Source organism: Harpia harpyja, chromosome 3, assembly GCF_026419915.1.
Source record: "Harpia harpyja isolate bHarHar1 chromosome 3, bHarHar1 primary haplotype, whole genome shotgun sequence".
Lineage (NCBI taxonomy): Eukaryota > Metazoa > Chordata > Aves > Accipitriformes > Accipitridae > Harpia > Harpia harpyja.
Genome location: NC_068942.1, coordinates 41329694 through 41348954, shown reverse-complemented (window position 1 = coordinate 41348954; position 19261 = coordinate 41329694). Strand labels below are relative to the sequence as shown.

The 19261-nt window shown below is 42.5% G+C and overlaps 2 protein-coding genes across 2 annotated transcripts in view; both read left to right on the top strand.

Moving 5' to 3' along the window:
* Window positions 1-11502, top strand: part of LOC128139584 (cytosolic phospholipase A2 epsilon-like) — a 39295-nt gene extending 27793 nt beyond the window's left edge. Inside the window, exons 15-21 of the mRNA XM_052782181.1 lie at window positions 232-346; window positions 791-928; window positions 2715-2822; window positions 3921-4109; window positions 4985-5151; window positions 5867-6053; window positions 10294-11502. Coding sequence (XP_052638141.1) covers window positions 232-346; window positions 791-928; window positions 2715-2822; window positions 3921-4109; window positions 4985-5151; window positions 5867-6053; window positions 10294-10604 — 1215 coding nt within the window. The 3' untranslated portion in view covers window positions 10605-11502. The remainder of the gene's footprint in view (window positions 1-231; window positions 347-790; window positions 929-2714; window positions 2823-3920; window positions 4110-4984; window positions 5152-5866; window positions 6054-10293) is intronic.
* Window positions 11503-14318: 2816 nt separating this feature from the next.
* EHD4 (EH domain containing 4) overlaps window positions 14319-19261 on the top strand; it is a 33626-nt gene continuing 28683 nt past the window's right edge. The window contains exon 1 of the mRNA XM_052782178.1: window positions 14319-14579. Coding sequence (XP_052638138.1) covers window positions 14344-14579 — 236 coding nt within the window. The 5' untranslated portion in view covers window positions 14319-14343. The remainder of the gene's footprint in view (window positions 14580-19261) is intronic.

The window sequence follows — 19261 nt, the reverse complement described above, 5'->3', positions numbered from 1 at the left end:
CTCAGATTTTCTTCCCCATATGAACTTAATTTAGGACTATTTGTGTGCTGAAGTGCTGAGGCAGGGGAAGGTCAGACGTAGGGATGACAGCACCTTTCTGAACTAAACTGGTGGGGAACATCCTGGTTGGAGTCTGGTATGCACTGTGTTGTCAGAGCCCAGGCTTAGATGGAAGTGGGAGGCTCTTTGTGTCATCTAACCGTCCTCAGCTACTGTCCTTCTTCAAAACAGGAGGAGTCCCATAAACTCACAGATCAGCAGCAGGCACTAAACCAGGGTCAAAATCCCATGCCCATCTACCTCTCTCTCAATGTGAAGGATAAAATCAGCGACCAGGATTTTAGAGGTAATAATACTCCAGAATTGCATTTAACATTTAATCCCGATAGGGGTCAATTTAGGATTAGGTAAAGAAATCAGTTCAATGCACAGATACTCTAAAAGGCCAATCCACCTAAGAGTAGAAATTTAATAGTTAAATTTTTGAAGGCCTTAGTGTATTCAGCTGTATTTGGGATCAAAAGTAGGATGATGGAGGACATTATCATGAGATTACCTGCTCTGCATTTCTGTAGAAAGCTTCAGAAATCTGAAGTTTGGAGAGAAATTTGGATGCAAGAAGACAATTCATTCTTCATGTTCACCACTGTGAAATGTACAGTGAATAAATGTCTGCTTGCAAAGTGTGTTAGAAACCAGTCTGCCTTAACCTGGCCAATATCGTATGTTTTATTCAACTGATTTGTGCCTCTGCTGCTGTAATCAGTCTGTCTTGTGCTTTTTCTTTCAGAATGGGTGGAATTCACCCCTTACGAGGTAGGATTCCTGAAATACGGGGCCTTCATTCGTGCAGAAGATTTTGGTAGTGAGTTCTTCATGGGTCGCCTGATGAAGAAAATCCCAGAATCCAGAATCTGCTTTTTGGAAGGTGATTTGTTGCTCTGGGGAAATGTAATGTAATATAATATAATCCGCTCCTGCACAAACCCCTCTTCTGCAATGAAGCAGGCAGTTAGTATATTTTTTTGTCTGCCAGGAGCAGTCTATGGTAAAATATTAGAACTGATAACAGGTCACTCTCTGCAGGATTTTTTTATTTTCTCTGCAATTTTATTCAGCTGAACAGATTTATTTAATTTCATAGGTAGTTATGCTTACTGACATGAGGCCTTCGCAATACTTATATATCTTTGTCAGCAACAAAAGTTGCATAACATTGCTGTTAAGTCAAATCATCAGTCTCTTCTGCAACCCGAGTCTCTAAAATACAGCCTTTTATCTACAATGTTCCTGCTGCAGCTAACCCTGATTAATCCTCCAGGATAACGCTTCCATTTCAGAGTGCAAATAGGTCGTAATATTTACCTTTTTTCCCTCTTGCATAAAAACAGTAAAAGCAGCAAGGAAATATTTTTTCCCTTCGCAAAGCAATCTCTTGCCTCATTGTTCTTCCTACTTCCACCAATTGCATAAAGGAAGTTTCAGGGTTTTTTTGAGAAGTTAAGACTTTTTGCTTGTGTGAAGATTTCACTACAGCTAGCAGTGAGGTGTAAGAAAGCACATCAGAATCTCTCTGTCCGTGGCTGCAATGTCAAACAAGGTACCCAGGTCTCCCCTTCTGTGGTCATTACTGCCAGCAGGTCACCAGACCCCTTCCTACACCTCCCACCTTGGCACTTTCTTCCGCCCTTCTCTAGAGTGATGCTGGGACATTTCTGCCCCTGTTCCCTGCCAATGACCCAGCATCCCCTCATTCAGGCAGTGTTACTTACTCCAGTGACACAGTTATTTGATAGGTTTACAGCAAATTCCTTTGCACCCCAACCCCTGAACAGAGCAGGGACTGGCTAAGTAGGTCTTGCAGCTCTTTCCTGCATGGCCAAGCCCTTCCCTCTGACTGCAGGCTGGCATTGCTGGGTCAGGCGATCACCAGGCTGCTCTGGTGCAGCCTCTTCTGTCCATCACTCAGTTCCTCCCAAGAGCGCCAGGGTTAGTTCTGCAGTTTGGAGGGTTCAGGAAGGCACCGTTGTGCGCCTGGCACATTTAACCATACCAGGTAATGGTGTTTTATCAACCTGAAAGGCTGCAGATTGGTGGCAGTCTGGACTGCCATCAACTTTGCTACATCTGCTAGTAGAGGAACTTGAAAATTTAACCCACATATGCCCTAAACCCTAAAAAATCAGAAGGCAAATCAAAAGACTCATACATTTACACTCTCTATTTTCAAAACTTTTAAGTCAGCTTCCTCATTCTAAGGGATATTAGTGTATGAATCTTGAATGTTTTGTGGTTGACAGTCCTGCATGATAACTGCATACCTGTAACAGGATTGCGCTAGAAATAAATAAAACCTTTAGAATTACAAATCCTGGGAACTTGGGGAATAACAAACATTGAGGACAGGTGGAAAGTATTAAAATGAACTTGACAAAATGTTATTTGCCACATAACAAAAATGAGTGTGTTAGCAGATACACTGGAAATGCTACCAGCTACCAGCCCTCTTACTAAATGTCAATAAATTAGATTCTTTACGTACATTATGGATTCATATATCGATTTATAAAGACAGTCCCTTTTATTTGTGCACTAAGAAAATGTAATGAATAAAGTTTGCTAGAGAATGCAAAAGGTACTGAAAGTCATTGTGAATGAAAATGCTTGCAGGTCTTTACTGGTTTACTTTCTGTCAAATATATCCCATGCCACAGGGATCTGGAGCAGTGTATTTTCCTTGAATCTTATGGATGCTTGGTATATATCTGTTCATTCAGAAGACTTCTGGCACAAATGGACCCGAGACAAAATTACTGACATAGGTGGGTTATTCTTATGCCATTATGTTATTTTCTCTTTTTTTTCTTTCTTTCTTTTTTTTTTTTTTTTTTTTTTTTTTTTTACCCTCTGTGCTGCTATCCTCTCACCAAATTTTTCAAAGCCATTTTGGATTTCCCTCTTCAGGGATTCCTGTAATCTACATGGAACCTAGGAGGAAATTCATGCTGTGTATCACAGGATGGCAATCATTTGAGTTGTGTGAGAAAAGAATCCATGGGATCTGTCACAGGAGAAAAAAGAGAGAATGGCCCTCATATGAACTATTTTCAGGGCACAAGGGTAAAACTGGAGAAGAATACCCCTGTAGAGTAGGAGAGGCTGGAAGCCTCCCCTAGAAATCCAGAGTCTTCTAGTTCCTCTCTTGGAAGTTGGAGTACGGCATGAGGCTTCACAGAAACAAGAGCAAACACCATCCTTGCATCTCTGGGGTCTACAAAACATGGATACAAACTTCAGTACTATTAGAAGTCATTCCAAACTAGTCATAAGGATGAGATTTGCAAAACATGCTACCAAATTAAGAAAGATCTGCAGGGTGGGATTTCAAGGAGAAATACAAAAGACAGACATACTACAGAGAAAAAAGATGAGAAGGAAGAGAAATGTAGGGAAAAGAGTGATTTATTTTATCTTCTTGCACTTATAAGGTGTAGTTTCTGGTTGTTAAAACAAGGAGCTTGCATTTGCTAGTGAGGAACATTAATTATGTTTGTGTGGCTGAGAGATTGTTATGTGTGGCTTTTTATGTGTGTGGCTGAGAGAGAAACTGTAACATGGAGTAGCAAAGGAAGACAGGGTAAGCGCAGGATATTGTAGTGGATAAAATCACAGAAAAGCAAAGAAATTTATAGTAGGTGAGACGGACTCTTTTGCAGTACAAACAAGGCCTTTACCACTGTGGAGTGAGAAAAAGAAACAGATTTTTCAAAGGTTACCTGCAAAACTGTGAGATTTGTGGAGATCCTAAAAATAAAAAAAGAAGTCCAAGTTTTGCCAAACATGTTAAAACACATGACAATTGAACAGATTGACATCAACAATGAAACCACACACGAGAACTGTTATTTGTTTTTCTGCAGATGACGAAACCCTATTCCCTACAAGACCAAATGAGCTGGATACTCGAGTGGTTTGTCCCACCGACAGCTTTTCAGACATTTTCCGAGATGTCGCCACGTTACGTCCAGCAGCTTCAGAAATCCATAACTTCTTGAAGGGCTTCCAGATGAACAACAACTACCTAGAGAGCGAGTTTTCCAAATGGAAAGGTATGGCAATAGCACCCTGCTCTTAGTCGTACTTTCAACCATCCTTGTGAAAAAGAAACTATGTTTAAGAGATGATCAAGCTGACTGCCTTTTTGTTCTGTTCCCATCCTCTGATAATATTTGAAACTGTTTGTCACTGAAAGCTGAAATTATGTAGCAGATGAGGCTTCAAAACTAAGTTCTTAAAAATTTCATGAAGTCTGGCAACTGATAGATGAAAGAGATCCTGATTAGTCAACCAGCACACGTCTACTGATGGGCCAGCCAGCCAGCCTGCACGCTTGTTGCATGGCACTGGTGCCATCATATGCTGTCTCTTGCCCGGCCAATACTCAAGGGATGTGGGAGGGAGCCCTGTTTCATGTTACCTTTTTACTTGCAAGTAAGATATAACCTCTGTAACAGTATTCCCTGTTACCCAGTTTGGGAATTTGTGTTCAGTCTGGTACCAGATCTTCCATGTAGCTTAGTAGCTGTGCCCCTGTTCTCGTAGTGTGCAAGGCACCAATCATCTTTAACCTTTAGCATGTTGAGACAGTGAGGTGCCACTTTAATTTTTTACATATTAAAAAAAAAACAAACAAACCCTGACCTAATCAGAATCACACACAAAACCAGGGGATGGAATTAACTCTGTTCTCCTGAGCCCCAAGTTAATCCTTCTTAATTAGAGGAAAGCCAAAGAAATTGCAGAGTAAATAGTGAAAAGAGGAAGTCAGATGAGGAACTGAGAAACGACTGAACTGCAGCTATCAGCTCTATAGGTAGGTCTAAGACCCAAGAAAAGCTGAATTCCCTTTTTGTTAACAATTGTCTTTCCTCAGCACCTCTCTTGCATCAAGCATCTCCTCTGAAAAAAAATGTTTTTTTTCTAGACTGTGAGCTTGACTCTCAGCCCAACCACCTGACAGCAGGAACAGACTACCTCATCCTGATAGATACTGCATTTGCCTTTGCTACCAGTTACCCACCCCTTATGAGACTGGAAAGGAAAGTGGATGTCATTTTGCATTTCAACTACAGTTCAGGTTCCCAGACAGGGGTGAGCCTTGTACATTCTTCTTTACTGATTTCTCTGTTTCGTCACTGAGTTCCCAGAATGGCTGATCCTCTACTCATAGAAACTTTTTTCCCCAGTATCTGGGAAGTGTAAATAAGCTAACAGTTTACCAGGGTCACATATCTTTATTGAACAGTACAAGTGTTATCAGGAAGTAAGAATTTAGTAAACTGAATCTGCCCATTTTTATGTGTAAATGTGTTTTAGCTGATTTGAAGGCAGTCAGATGTAGAATGAATGAAGCAAATTGCATTTAAAAATTGTCTAAGACTTCCCAATGCAATCATACATATTCTTATGCATGGGAAAACGTACATTCAGGACAATACAACTGTAACAATAGAAGGGTTTGATGCAGAAGACCAGATATGCAAATAAATGCAAGAACAGTTTTTATTTAGGAACTTTAAATTCCTTAGGAATAAAAAGTTGTCTAAGGGCAGCATTTTTAATATCCAAATGTGGGATGTAGGTTTTCAAAGACAGGCATGTGGACCCAGATCCATCCCACTTAACCCTAGCCTTCCCAGTCTTGGCTCCATATACAGTCTACAACTCAGTTGGGTATGTGCCACAGTCAGAACTTGGCCCTTACCCCACAAACATTCCCAGTGAAATTGGGTTTTGGTCAAATTCAAAGTGCTTCCTGTATGTTCTGATGTTTTCTTTTGTTGTGTTTTCCTATTGTGGCAACCAGCCTCTGAAAGAAGCCTCTAAATACTTTGCAAAACAGGGAATTCCTTTCCCTACAAAGGTGCCAGATGATCAGGAAACCCCACATGTGAAGGAATGCTACATTGTTGGTGACAAGGAGAGCCCAGAAACACCTATTGTGATATTTTTCCCTCTAGTAAATGACACATTCAGGGACTACAAAGCACCTGGTAAGTTTACAGTTACCCATCACATTAACAGAGGCAGCAGCTGTGTTCTTTCTCTTTTTTACTGTGCAATATCTGTTCTTCAGATCATGCTTCAAACACAGATGCAGACTCTCTTTGCTTAGATCTGAACCATCTCAAGAAGCTTAAAATATGTAACTTTTCCTGGACAGTAGAGCAGCAGCTGGGATCAGCCTTTGGCCATATGCCCCTCTTCATATTTTTGGGGGGGCTTTTCATAGGTAGATTGTGGAGTTTACTGATGAAAAGTATATTTGGTTTATCTCCTGTGGCAGAAATTAGCAGGGTTATTTCCTCTCATACTCATCATCCTTTCATGTTAGAGAACGCTCTGGGGAATCTAAGGATTTCATCATTTAAAATAATTGCCAGGCTTACAGTTAGGCAGATAACCCTGAAAACAAAAGTGTGAACTAGCGAAGTGATGAAAATATAATACTGAGCCACACTGAAGTGATGAAAATACAACACTGAGTCATGCTGACAGTTTCTGTTCACTTCAGTGAGTCCTACTTCGAAATTTAAGAAGAGTTTCAATAGCAACATTGCCAGTCACTTCAAAACAGATGAATTCTAAGTTCTGGTACCATATCCCACAATGCCATACTACCTCTGTCGGTGCCAAAAGTCTCAGTTACTCATTCTCCAGATGATAAAATTCCTAACTCATGCTGTGAGAACACTTATTTTTCAATCACTTCAAAGCCCCACAGTATACTGAAAACCAAAAGTTCTAGGCTGGTATATAGTACATTAAATATAATAACAAAACACGTGCAGAAACTATTGTCCCAGTTGTATTAATTCTTTTCCTTTTTTTTTTTTTTTTTTTTTTTGAAGCAAGTAATAAAAAAATCATACACTACTTTTGCTTTGTAGATATTCTGGATTGAGTTCATTGCACATTTGAGGTATACAACTGGGGTTTTGAACAGGATTCAAATAGTCAAGGGTATTTACACAGGTACACACACCATTCCACTCCAGCTGTTATCACAGATCAGATAACTGAAAGGTTGGCTCCTGCAGTTGCCCTTTGTAGAAAGAATTAGAGACAGGAGAGAAGGAGAAAGAACTAGAACAGGAACTGAGAATTGGCTTCTGTACTACTCTTCTGCATTGCTCTGTGAGGGAGTTTGCCTCCCCTCTCCCCCTCAATAATTTACAGAACCCAGGGATGTTGTGCCTAACTCAGTTATCTAGTATCAGGTGTACACAGATGATGTGCAGATGCTACATGTCAACATAAATTATCAGGGAATCTAAAAAGGGGTGTTACTAGGTATGTAGAAGATGTATATGAAGATCTGCATGATACCTGGATATTACATACACTTGAGGCAAGCCTGTGTTGCCCAACCGGTTCAGCTGGTAGCTGCAAGCTGAGACTAAATGGAGAGAGAAGGGGTCCTTGTCCAGCCCCCACAGGTGAAGTGTCAGCTGAGCTGACACGGAAGGGTTCAGCCCATGCAGTTTTTTGGGAATGCTGCCACCTCGCAGCTGAGACCTGACCTCCACAGCAGCAGGATGGATGCTGCAGAAAGTCGTGGGAGGCTGTGAATGGATGTCTGCCTTATTAGTGACAGGCAGAGATCAGCTTAATTTATAGTGCTTCAGTACCATGCCCTAGCCCAGATCTAAATTGTATAGCATGTGAAGTATTAGTTCAATCACATGAACGGGCAGTTTTTCCATAGCCAGCTCACCCATCAGCTTGTTCAGCAAAGGGAATTTAAAGCCTGAGCAGTAAATGCGTAAAACTGACATATTCAAACTGGGTTACTTCTGCACTGGTTAGACTATTCCATGATCAAGTAGAAAGGGGATTCTCTGTGTGAGGCTTAGACTGCTTCACTGGAGTGGTACCAGTTCCTTGTAATTCCCTCTGCAAAGCCGGGAGAAGCACATCTTTCAGACTTGGAGAGACCCTTCGAGGAAAACCTGAACCCTTTGATCAATGTTGTTAGAGAAGATTTCCCAAATGCATGTGGTCCTGTCAGTAAGAGACATGCTGACTTTTCCCAATGCCTGCTCCCCTGCTTTGGTACAGGTGTTGCAGGTATCTGTGACTGTGGAGGGTGATTGTTCACTATGGTAGCACCCTCTTGCCAATGTGACAGTCTCACTGGAAGCTGACAGAAAAATTCTCTTGTCTCTGACGCTTTCTAATCTGTGATGAGGAGAGATCAAGCATTATATTTCCTGCCTGTGTTAACCTGTGTTATCTATCCCTGACAGTATTATCTATCATTTCTGGGTTGTTACTGCTCTCTTTCCTTCATGCCAGCTGTTAGAAAACCAAGGCGTCCGTGGGAATGATGGGGAAGGAAAAAACCATGTGTGAGCCCTCATGTCAGGTGTACAGGTTAGCACACAGCAGTGGATCTCCACATCTTCAGGTCTCTGGCCCAGGGGTGGCATCCTCAGCTGTCCTTTAGCAGTCAAAGGCATATACTGGAGTCCAGGAATCTGCAGAATGTAACCAAATTAATTGACCTCCTCCCTTTCAAGAACCTGTTTGTTCTACGTACTAACAATATAAGTTCAGCCTGCCCATATGCTGTGTCCCATCAGTGCAGAGTCGAGCAAAAACTAATATGGCCAAGCGGGCTTCTTGCACTCTCTGAGAGCAGGCAGAGAGCGCTCGCTTTTGCTGTGTTCAGGAAAGGCAGGTTTGCCTACTGTGCACTGAGTATATCACGTAAAACACACCCTCAGCTCAGAGGGTGCATGTTGCATCTACTGAGTTTAGTGTACAGATGTATTTCCACCAACTCAGTAAGTGGCGGTGTGTCTAAAACAACGGCTAAATCAAAACCACCCATGGTGTCACTGTCTAAAGCAGACGGCCACATCCAAGCTGAGATTAGCTATTATTTTGAATCACAGGTGACTTATGAAGGTCCTAGCAAAACAAGTCAGGAGATGTGTTTTACATCTTCCGCATCTATGAATTTGTTGAGATTTGTGATTCCCAGGGTAAGCTTCGGGTATTTTTTTGCCCTGTACCAACAACTTACTGTGGAGGTCCCTGTGAATATTTGCCCTGTTATAGCCTGCAAATAAAGTTCTGCATTAGCTTTGAATCTGGTTTCGAGTGTCAAATGAATTAAAATAAATAAGTTTATTGAATTTGTCTTCAGATCATAAGATATGACGGATCTAATATTTCCAGAGATGACACTTGTGGGACTACCTGCCTAATTGTTTTGCCTGGGTCTGTGATATATATGTTGATTATCCTGGGGTGATGAAATGGGCATGAAAAGTTCTTTCAGTGTCCCTGCCAAATCTTAGTGATTCAGGGAATATCAGGGTCACTCTCACTGTTGAGGTTACATAAAGCCTGTAGTTTTTTATAGTAGTAGGTAACTCAAGGAAATTACTGTAAATATTTGCACTGTCTGCTTCCGGGATACGTCCAGATAATGACCCTGTGAAGTCTCTCAGTTTAGATAATAGCATCTGATTGTTTAGGTCTGTTTTCTGTATTTTTTGATAATTCTTCCCAGTAGGAACCAAGACTTGATGTAGCAGATTGTGCTAGGTTGTGCTGGGTGAAAGAATATCTGTCAGGTCACTGAAAATGCAGGTGTGCTTTTGGAAAGCTTGGCTCACTGAAATACATGGAATTTCAGCAGCCTATTTCTGGAGGCATGAAAGGATAGTAGTGAGGGAAATAACACGATGTAGAGTTGAAGCTGGAAGGCACAGAAAGTGGCAGTGGCTTCAGGCCCATCACCTGGAAAGAAACTGTGCTGTCATGAGGTCCGTGCTGCTGTTGTCTGCTTTGGGAGAAGGGGAGGAAAGAGAGAAAAAGTAGTCGCCATTTACTTGCACCTTGGCTAGAAGTGTAGGGTGCTCCGACGGCTGGGAGACAGCTGCAAGGCAGAGGCTGGGGCTGGGAAAGTGTCAGCGCTGAGAGGGACCTGGGGACCATATTGATAGCTCACTCCAGAGGTAAAGGAGGGATTCTCACCCTCCTGTGCTCAAAAGAGGAACTACTCTACTTGTTTTGGCATTTCCAAGAGTACCCAGGACAACCCTGACTTGCCTTACCACCACCAGCTTCTCTAGCCCCTGTTGCCAACCAGATATCCCAGCAATAAAACGCCTGTGGAGGGAAAATTTTGGGTTGTGATCCACTATGTGTGCATGCCTGAGAAACACCCAGACCCTAATTACTTTTTGCTAATTAACCGAGTCATTATTTGTGCCTTAGGTGTGAAACGTAGTCCCTCAGAGCTGGCAGAGGGTGATGTTGATGTTGCCAATACCTGTGGTCCATATTACATAAACAATCTGAGTTACTCAGAGGAAGATTTTGACAAACTGGTGAACCTAAGTTACTACAACGTCCAGAACAACAAAGATTTGATTCTTCAGGCCTTGCGCACCGCCGTGGAGCGGAAAAAGCAGCATAAGAAAGAGCAACCACTGCAAAAACCTCCTGATGGGGATGGTATGCGTGTGCCTGATAGAGAGGGAACCCAGCATTTGGCTGACTGCCCAGCACTAAGGAATATGAAATAAAATAGCTCTGAGTCCTGTTAACGAAGAAGAAAAGGAATTTGATTACGAAGTGAAGAAAAGCCAAAGAATGCTAAGAATAGCACTTCATTTGTCATCGAAAATGCTAAAGCCTGTCTGTCAGTGAAGGGAATAAACACAAAAACCCAGAGCTCTTCCTTAATGAATTAATGTGCTTCCCTCGTTGGCAACCTCAGGAGCGTGGCTAGGTGAGGCTGTGCTCTGCTCGTGCTTGCAGAAGTGACCTTTCAAGGCAAGGCCAAAATGCATGGACAAGAAAGTGTGAGGAAGTTTACATTGACCATGTTTGTGCTCTACCTGTGCTATAAAAAGAGAGGATTGTCAGTCCAGAAACGCAGCAGAGAACAAAATCCATTGTCTCTAAAACAAAACCAAGAATGCCATTTGTGAACTAAGGAGTCTTTATGTGAATGTAAATAAGTATTAGACTTTATATAATAAAACACTTTTTTGGAGTCAGTTACAGCAAATAAACGTTTTTCACAGCAAATACATGTTAAAGCCATTTCTTTTAGGTGCTTCTTTCTCTACTAGCCAGACAATTAAAGACAACATGCTGACTTATTTCATAGCTGCTGAAAAATTATTGAAGAAGAAATTATACCAGCTCCAGACCCAGATGTGAACTGCCCCAGGATCCTGGAACCCCTTGAGTTTAGGGTTACATTTAAGACCCATCTCTACAAGAACTGACTCCTGATAATTTATTTTATTAAAATGGATTTAAGTGTTATTGATAGATACCAAAGGTTTAAAGCTTCAAACTTTTTGAGACTATTACATCTGAAAAGACACCAGAAACGCAGACAAAGCAGATCTAAAATTGTATATGTAATATCACTCACCCAAATGCGATTTTTTAACTTGCCATAGAGTATTGCAACTGAAGTTAACAGAACATTAACTTTCAACTTTCTGATGCTTTGGTCACCACATTAACATGGCTCTTTTCAGGTAAGCGGTCTGTTTTTTTGACAGATGGAATCCCAAGACTCTGTTTATTCTTTTTCTAAATTAACTTTTATTCAATGCTATTGATTTATTTATTTATTAGACATATCTACAAGCCCAGGTTTCCTACAGGCTTCCCTGCTCCTCAGTTCTGCTATAGTATCTTTTGTCAAGAGATCCTGTTGTTGTGGGCCAAAAATGGAAGCCTTGCAAATCCCTTTGCTCTCAAGGTCAAGGGTCTCTTCCTAGGTGGTGCACAGAAATGTAATCCTTCTGTTTACCACTTAGGTCAGTGAACACTTACCTGTGGTGTACATTACAGGAGCCCATACAGCTCCCGTCTGGGCTATATGCCCAGGGTTTACCTCCTACAGAAACATGAGAGCAAAGGTGGCAGTCATGCTGATGCATGCTGGATCTCATCACAATATGGGATGGGATGTAGCCAGAGGGCACAGCCAGACCTGAGAATTTGGAAGCACTCCCAGGTTCCCGTATACAGTTAAGAGCTGTATTGTCTGAAGGGCAAAAATTATCCCACTAACAGCAGGAAGCATCTAGGCAGGAAGTCTGAAGACAAGCAGAACAAGGTGTGTGAAGGCAAACACTTCCCTGCCCTTCCGGCAGCTTTCCACCAGCCATGAAGGGGTCATGGAGAACAATGAACACTTTACCCCATTTCAAAAAGCTTACGTGAAATAATTATTTCGTACCTCTGAGTTCTCTATATTCAACAAGAACACAGAGGAAAATGTCAGGGCTGATCAAAGAGGTGGAATAGCTTCCACACAAGGGGCAAATAGATAAGGAATCTGTAACCTAGAAAAAGGACAACAGGAGTGAAAAGCAGAGAAGAGAGATCTATGAAATCTGGAGTGCCCTGTGAGAGATGAACAGGGAGTGACTGAGCACTTCTCTTCTAATACAAGACCTGGAGGGGATCAGACAAAACTAGCAAGCAGCAGGTTCAAAGTTAACAAAGTAAGGTAGTTCTGTAATTAAGTTACAGACCTCTTTGACCATGGATGATGATGTTGATAAAAGCTTATGCATTCAAAAAAACTGATTGATGCATTCAATGGAAAATTTTTGAGGACTAAAAAACCCAAAGGTTCTGCATCTGCCTCAGTCCTGCACTGAATCATCAATTCCCAGAGGCTGGGAGGACAGTCTGAGACAGTATTGTACCTGCCCTCTTTCTATGATGTTCTCCAGTCACTAAATACTGGATGCACCAAAGACAAGTGGGAAATCTGTCTCACCCCAGACTGCAGTACTTAGATTTTCCACAGCTCAGATATTTTTGCAGATAATAAATGATCAGGAGTAGTCAGAACTCCTAAAGATGTGGTGAGACTACACTCATTTAAAAGAAATTACTGAAGTAACATGGAGAAGATGTAAGTAACTGCAAGGATAACTTAATTACCTATAGACTAACCTATGGGGAAAAGTCATGAAAATGAGAGGAATACAAAACCAAACTGTAAAAATGGGTTTGTAAAAAATGAGGAAGCCAGTCAGCAAGACCCTACATGAAATGGTATAAAATCTTTAGACTCAGCATGGAAATTGCAGCAAAAGAGTTGCAAAACACATGCATAGCCCTAAATAAAGTGTGAAGCAAGTAGCCAAGAAAAGGCAGACTGGTTAAATGCTCAGGACTGAGCATTGTTAAAGCCTAACATCTGTTCTTTGAGGAAGAGCATGCAGAGGAGGGAGATGGAAAGGGCACATCTAAACCTGCTGATGTATTTAGAAAAGAGCTGGAGCGTATAGAGAAAATGTGGTATTCAAGATGCAAATTAGGAGGAAGAAAGGTACATAGCTAAAAATGTGAATCAGTAGATGTGCTGGCCCAGCAAAAAGGGATTTAAATAAGGATGTTGCAAAGGAGCCAACGCCATAAGTGTGTAACACAAAAAATACACTTCTAACATAACGTTTACACAAAGACTCAGGAAAAAAATCCCCCTCCTCCTTTTTTTTTTTTTAACTGGGAGACCAAGCGTTTGTTTTCCAAGTAGTGAGCGAGCAGAGACAAACTTTTATGTCAGAGAAAAAAATGACTCATTTTCCTGCTTTCTTCAATGTTTTAGTGAATGTGGTATTGTATTCCATTAAAATCTCTTGTAAAATCAATAGAAAAGGTGATCCTCCCATGTGGCTTAACACAGTATCAAGACCTAAGCTTAAAACTAGTGGCCGTATCTGTGACACACGTCCCACAGCAAAATTTCAGTGTTCTACCAAGAATTTTCACTGCCTTCAAAACAGTTGCCTCACGCCGTAGCTAACCCCGGCGGCGCTTAGTCACACACTTCTCTGGCGTCCAAAGTCAGCACCCATCACCAGAAAAACACGAAAAGCATTCGGGCGCTTCTGTCTCCAGATCGGAGCTCTCAAAGGGTTTCTGGATTTCACTGCCAGGCGCCGAAGTTTTAGCGTGGAGGAGCAGCAGGTACAATTAACCTCCAGAGGCGGATTTGTGGCCAAAAAAAATAATAAAAAAATCCCCCTCTGATTCTGAAAAAATAACAACATCCCCCTTCAAAAACAAGCCCACCCCCAAACCCACCCGACGCCAAGGCGGCTTACCTCACGGAGACGGGCGCTGCCCGCCCCCGCCCCTCCCTCAGCGGGGCCCGCGCAGCGCTGCTGGCTCCGCCCCCGCCCCGGGGCCGGGACCGCCCCTCGCTCCCTCTTCCCCCCCCCCGCCCCTTGCGGCGGCGGTGAGCGTGGGGCGCTGGCGGGCGTGCAGTGCGGCGGGATGTTCAGCTGGGTGGGGAAGCAGGGCGGCGGGCGGGAGCGCGGAGGCGGCGGCGACGTGGTCCAGACGGTGACGGGGGGGCTGCGGGACCTCTACCTCCGTAAGCTGCTGCCGCTGGAGGAACACTACCGCTTCCATGACTTCCACTCGCCCGCCCTGGAGGAGGCCGACTTCGAGAACAAGCCCATGGTGCTGCTGGTGGGGCAGTACAGCACCGGCAAGACCACCTTCATCCGGTAGGCGACCCCCGGTGCTTGCGCCCTTCCTTCTCCTCAGACCGCCGCCGCGCCCGGCCCCGCTCGGGGAACGCCGGCCGGCGCCCCGCCCGCCTCGCCCCCCGCCGCCTGCTCCCTGATCCTCCCTCGCCTCCTGCCCGGGGCCTTTCTGCTGCGCGACAAAATACCTGCTACGCGCTCGCAGCCCGGCCGCGGAGCGGGGAACGCCCGTCCCGCTGAGGGGCGGCTAACGGCTCCGCAGCGGGGGGCGGCAGGGCTGGCGGCTGGCTGCTGCCGGCGGTCCGGGGTAGGCGGGACGCGGCCGGTGTCCTTCCCGAGGAGCGGGGCTTATCCGAGAGCCCTCCACGCTGTGTCGAGGGTGGGTGCCGCTCCCGGCTCTGTTACATGGTCTGCGAGTCGCCTGCCAGCTTCCTGTTCGAGAATATTATCTTGATTTCACGTTCTGCTGAGAAAGTGTAACCTCCTTGTCTACTTCCTCTTAGATTTTCTTTCTTTTTTTTTTTTTTCTTAATCTCTAAATTATTTCAGCCGGCATGGCTGCATCGGCCGTCACAGACCATTTAACCTTACCTCCCCCCCCCCCCCCTTCTTTCCCCAAAGTAGTTTGATGCATAGCTTGGATGTGAAGGTAAGAGAGAAGCGCAACAACAGTTTTATGAAGGCAGAAAACACACGGTATCTGGAAAGTCCTGGGTTTTTTCTCCCCATCTCTGGTGGTCAATTGCGTTGAACAAGCAATATCACCAATAGGGCAGCTTAACAACGTTGCTGCTGTTGTAGTATTTTCTGTCTTTCCTGTCTTCCTTATTGCTAAGTTTGTTAGCGATTTTTAGGAAGCTGAAGTGTGCCTTGGGTATTACGAGCTTGTGAATATTTTGCATATGTTTGAATGTGTTTGCCTCTCATATGCCCCTTACAAATCAGTCTGAAGTTATACAAAACTCTCCAAAAGACACTGAGTGGTCACTTGGATCAAATTTTGACCTACTTATTATGTCTGAATTTCATTACAGTACTTCTGTAAACTTTACAAATGTTTCTCTTTCGATTCCAAAGGTTACCGGCAGCCTTACCATAGCACTGTTTTCTTTTTACGGTGCAAAAGACCTACCTCCCTCTTCCCGTTGAAGAGCAATGTTTGCCTTTACTCATCTGAGAGCTTTTCAGATGTTCACAGAGCTAATCATGTTTCTTTTCTGGTTTTATGACTAGGTACTTGGAAGCTTGAAGTTGAACCTGTTTTTTTGCAGATGATGACTGAATTCCTGCAAACGCTTAAAGTGGTTTCGCTCAGAGGAATGTTTTAAAAAATAGAAATAGGGCTATAATTAAAAGAAGAGAAACTTAGTTTCGGGATCCCCAAAGGTAGTCACAAGAAAGCCTGTGTTTGTAGGGAGGGTGATGTGGGTTTTCCTAACATCTCTCTAGTCATGCTGATTCATTTTCTTCTTTAAAATTACAGTTGCTTTGTTAGTCTGTATATATTTCCAGATAAGTGTTGTTACCTGGCTTATGGACAGGGGACGATGAGAGCATGGGTAATACGGAGACAGAACAGTCCCAATATGGAGACAGAACAGTCCCAAATACGTATGTACCAGAACCTGTTCTGCCAGTCAGCTGAGTTGCTGTGTCATTTGCAATTCATAGGAAACTTTTTGCTCCTCCTGTAAGAGTTTGCTGTGGATGACAACACACATTCTTGATTTATGGACATTCAACTTCTCTGTCCTTTACGGTTGCCCATATTTGACTGGAGTGCAAGTCAATATTGCACTTAGAAACATTGATATTCCTTGCAGTGCCTTAGATGTATTTCTGGTACTGTTGCTTTGTGAGTAACTTATCACCTTAACCATAAAATACTGAGCAATAGGGTTGACTGATGCTAACGTACAGTCTGAATGAGAAAAGTAATATCACTTATTACAGCTATTTCCAGCTTTTTTTTTTTTTTTAGCATTGATCACTGCTGGGTGAAGATGTCCAGACAAATTTGACAGATATAAAGTTTTCAAAGATGTTTTCTCCTGAGTTTTATTAAAATATCTGACTCAATGGAGGAGGTGACTTCTACTGTGATGCACCTTTCTCTTTACCCACTTACCCCTTTCTCCTGTCCCCATTTTAGGTAGATTGCAAAGTGGAGAAGACAGGAATTGACTGTGGAGCCCCAGTCAGTAATAGAACAGCTGTTACTGCTTCTAAAGGACCACAGTCTGACCTCACCATGATGAACGTTCATTACATCAGTGTTTGCTGTAGAATAGATAATAATTGCCAGAATCAGCATGAGAAAATGCTCCATTCAAGGTGGGCAGCAACTTAGACAGTAGTGTCACAGTGACTGTTACTCAAAATCCAATTTAGAGGAGAAAAAGAAAGGCAAAAAAGAGAAGTGCTTGTATGCTGAAGGCAAGACTTAGAAGACATGGGAAAATATTATACTATCCAGGTCAGCCACAAATAAATTTACCCTCTGGTAGGCTGAATTTCCCATGGAAAAAATGTCATGTACTCTCAAGATTGTTATAATTCTGCGTTTATATAGATAGTTTTTCTTAGAATTTAGACTACAGTTGTTTGGTTGTTTTTTTTCCCCACTAGTCTTTTAACAAGCAAACATTATTTCAGAACGTAATTAAAGCTGCTTTTTGTTCCACATTTCTCCATTTCATAGACAGGAGGGCATACTAGATCTACTGAAGTGTTTACTATTAGGTTTATGTTGTGAACATAACAATTCTGTTTAGCTGACAAATACTCATTTGGGATTTACTTTGATTTAGACATTATTGTGAGAACTTCACATTTTCATACCTCTGACACATCCACATCCACCTAGTTCCTTCCACTAAGCCTTCATGGAAAACAGTGATCCAGCAATGACTGAGTGTCCCTGGGGAGTAAGATAACCAAACAAATGCTTCCAGGTCTCTTAACAGCTCTTCTGATTTTTCACTTGATGCTGTTTATCCTCTTTGCACTTGGAACAATGCAGTGAAACCGGCCGACTTCACTAAGGTGTAGCGTTGTGATACTGTTTTATTCAAGTGTTTATTCAAGTATCTGACAATGCTGACAGTTCAAGCAAATATATCCAGGCCCAATGTTAATACTTGTCTGATTGTTTTTAGTGGGGTAGGAGAATGGGTGAGGGCCAAATGCTTATCTTGCTGCTTGGCCTTGCAGCTTCTGTAATTCTCTCAATTTCTCCTGGCTGCTTTAGAGAAAGAAGTGGGGAAAGGAGGGACAGGAGAGGAAAATTGTAGTGTATGAAAAAGATGGAGCTGGTCAGTGCAAGTTTGTAGCTGCTGACCTTTTTCTTTCCTTCTGACAATGAATTAAACTTCTAGTCTAATAGTGGTTAATTTGTTAATAGCTTTTCCATTTTAAAAGTGTAAGAGACTGACTTTTTTTTAAAGAACTTATCAAGATGAGGAAAAACAAAACTAAATTCCTCAGCTTGCCAGGCTGGGCTTTTACTTTGCTCAGAGGTATTACTCAGAGGTTAAAATCATAGAATCATAGAATCATTTCGGTTTATGGTAAACTTCCTTCTATTTAACTCAGCTAGAGCTGGATTTTGTGAAAGCACCCTTTTGTATGCATAATATCTGGAGTCTGCAAGTAGTGTACAATTGCTTGTATGGCAAGAATGGGCTGCATCTATTTCTTCAGGGGGGAAAAGGTCCCTCTTAATTTCTTTGGGTGAAAGCTGGAACTTCTTTGTTGCTAGCTCTACATGAAAGTCTTACTTGAGTTATTTGGAGCAGAATTCTTACACTAAAGAAAACACCTGCTAGTTTTGTTGTATTTAAAAAAAAAAAACCCAAAAAGTGTGGAGGATTTGGTGGAGTATGGAGGTGAGCAGCCTTATGAAAGGAGACTTGAGTTTGTCTCCCAATGCATCACAGGGTATTCCTGCTCAATACTGCTCTGTCCAGCCCATCTGCGTTTGTGTGTTACTATGGCTTAGCTGAAGCATTTAGACTTCAGATGATTATCAGTATCTGCAACTGTGAGTAATCTTTGCTATGTCTGGAACTTTGTAAACCAGTTTCCCATAGTCGGGCTATACATCTTGCAAAGGAACATAGATGAATGTTTATTGGCAAAGCAGAAAGGTTATAGCCCAGGTAAAAACAAAGGGAGAAGAGTCAACAGGACGTCTGTTGTTTGATCTAGACTGTCTTTGGGACGCTCGCTATTTTTAAGCATTCTTCCTGTGAACCTTTTTGAACTCCCTCTCTGCTGAAAATTCCCGAGAAGGGCATGCAGTTGCGGATGCTAAAAATCCAGGTATTTTCCTGTGTTAATATAGCATAGTGTACAAAAACATTTGCAGCTTTTCACTTTACAAGAAGACTGCTCATCCCTTTTGTGTACCTAAGTGAAACTGTGTTTTCATGCTGAGAGGAAGTGTGATATAGCTTGTACAGCCAGTGCTGAAGAATTAGGGTTTATTTTAGTCTGTACTGATTGTTGATGTGCAACTGTGAGCCAGTCCTAATGGAAAAGACCTGCCTTGGAAAGTGTTTCCTGTCCTGAATAGCTGTACCAGGCTCAGCACTGTGACTGTTGGGTGGGACTTAGTATTTGGAAGGAGATCTTGCCTTCCTGGATTGTTATCGCTAGAAAAGTCTGTTTTTTAAAGCTGCATCTGTGAAGTTAACTTGGAA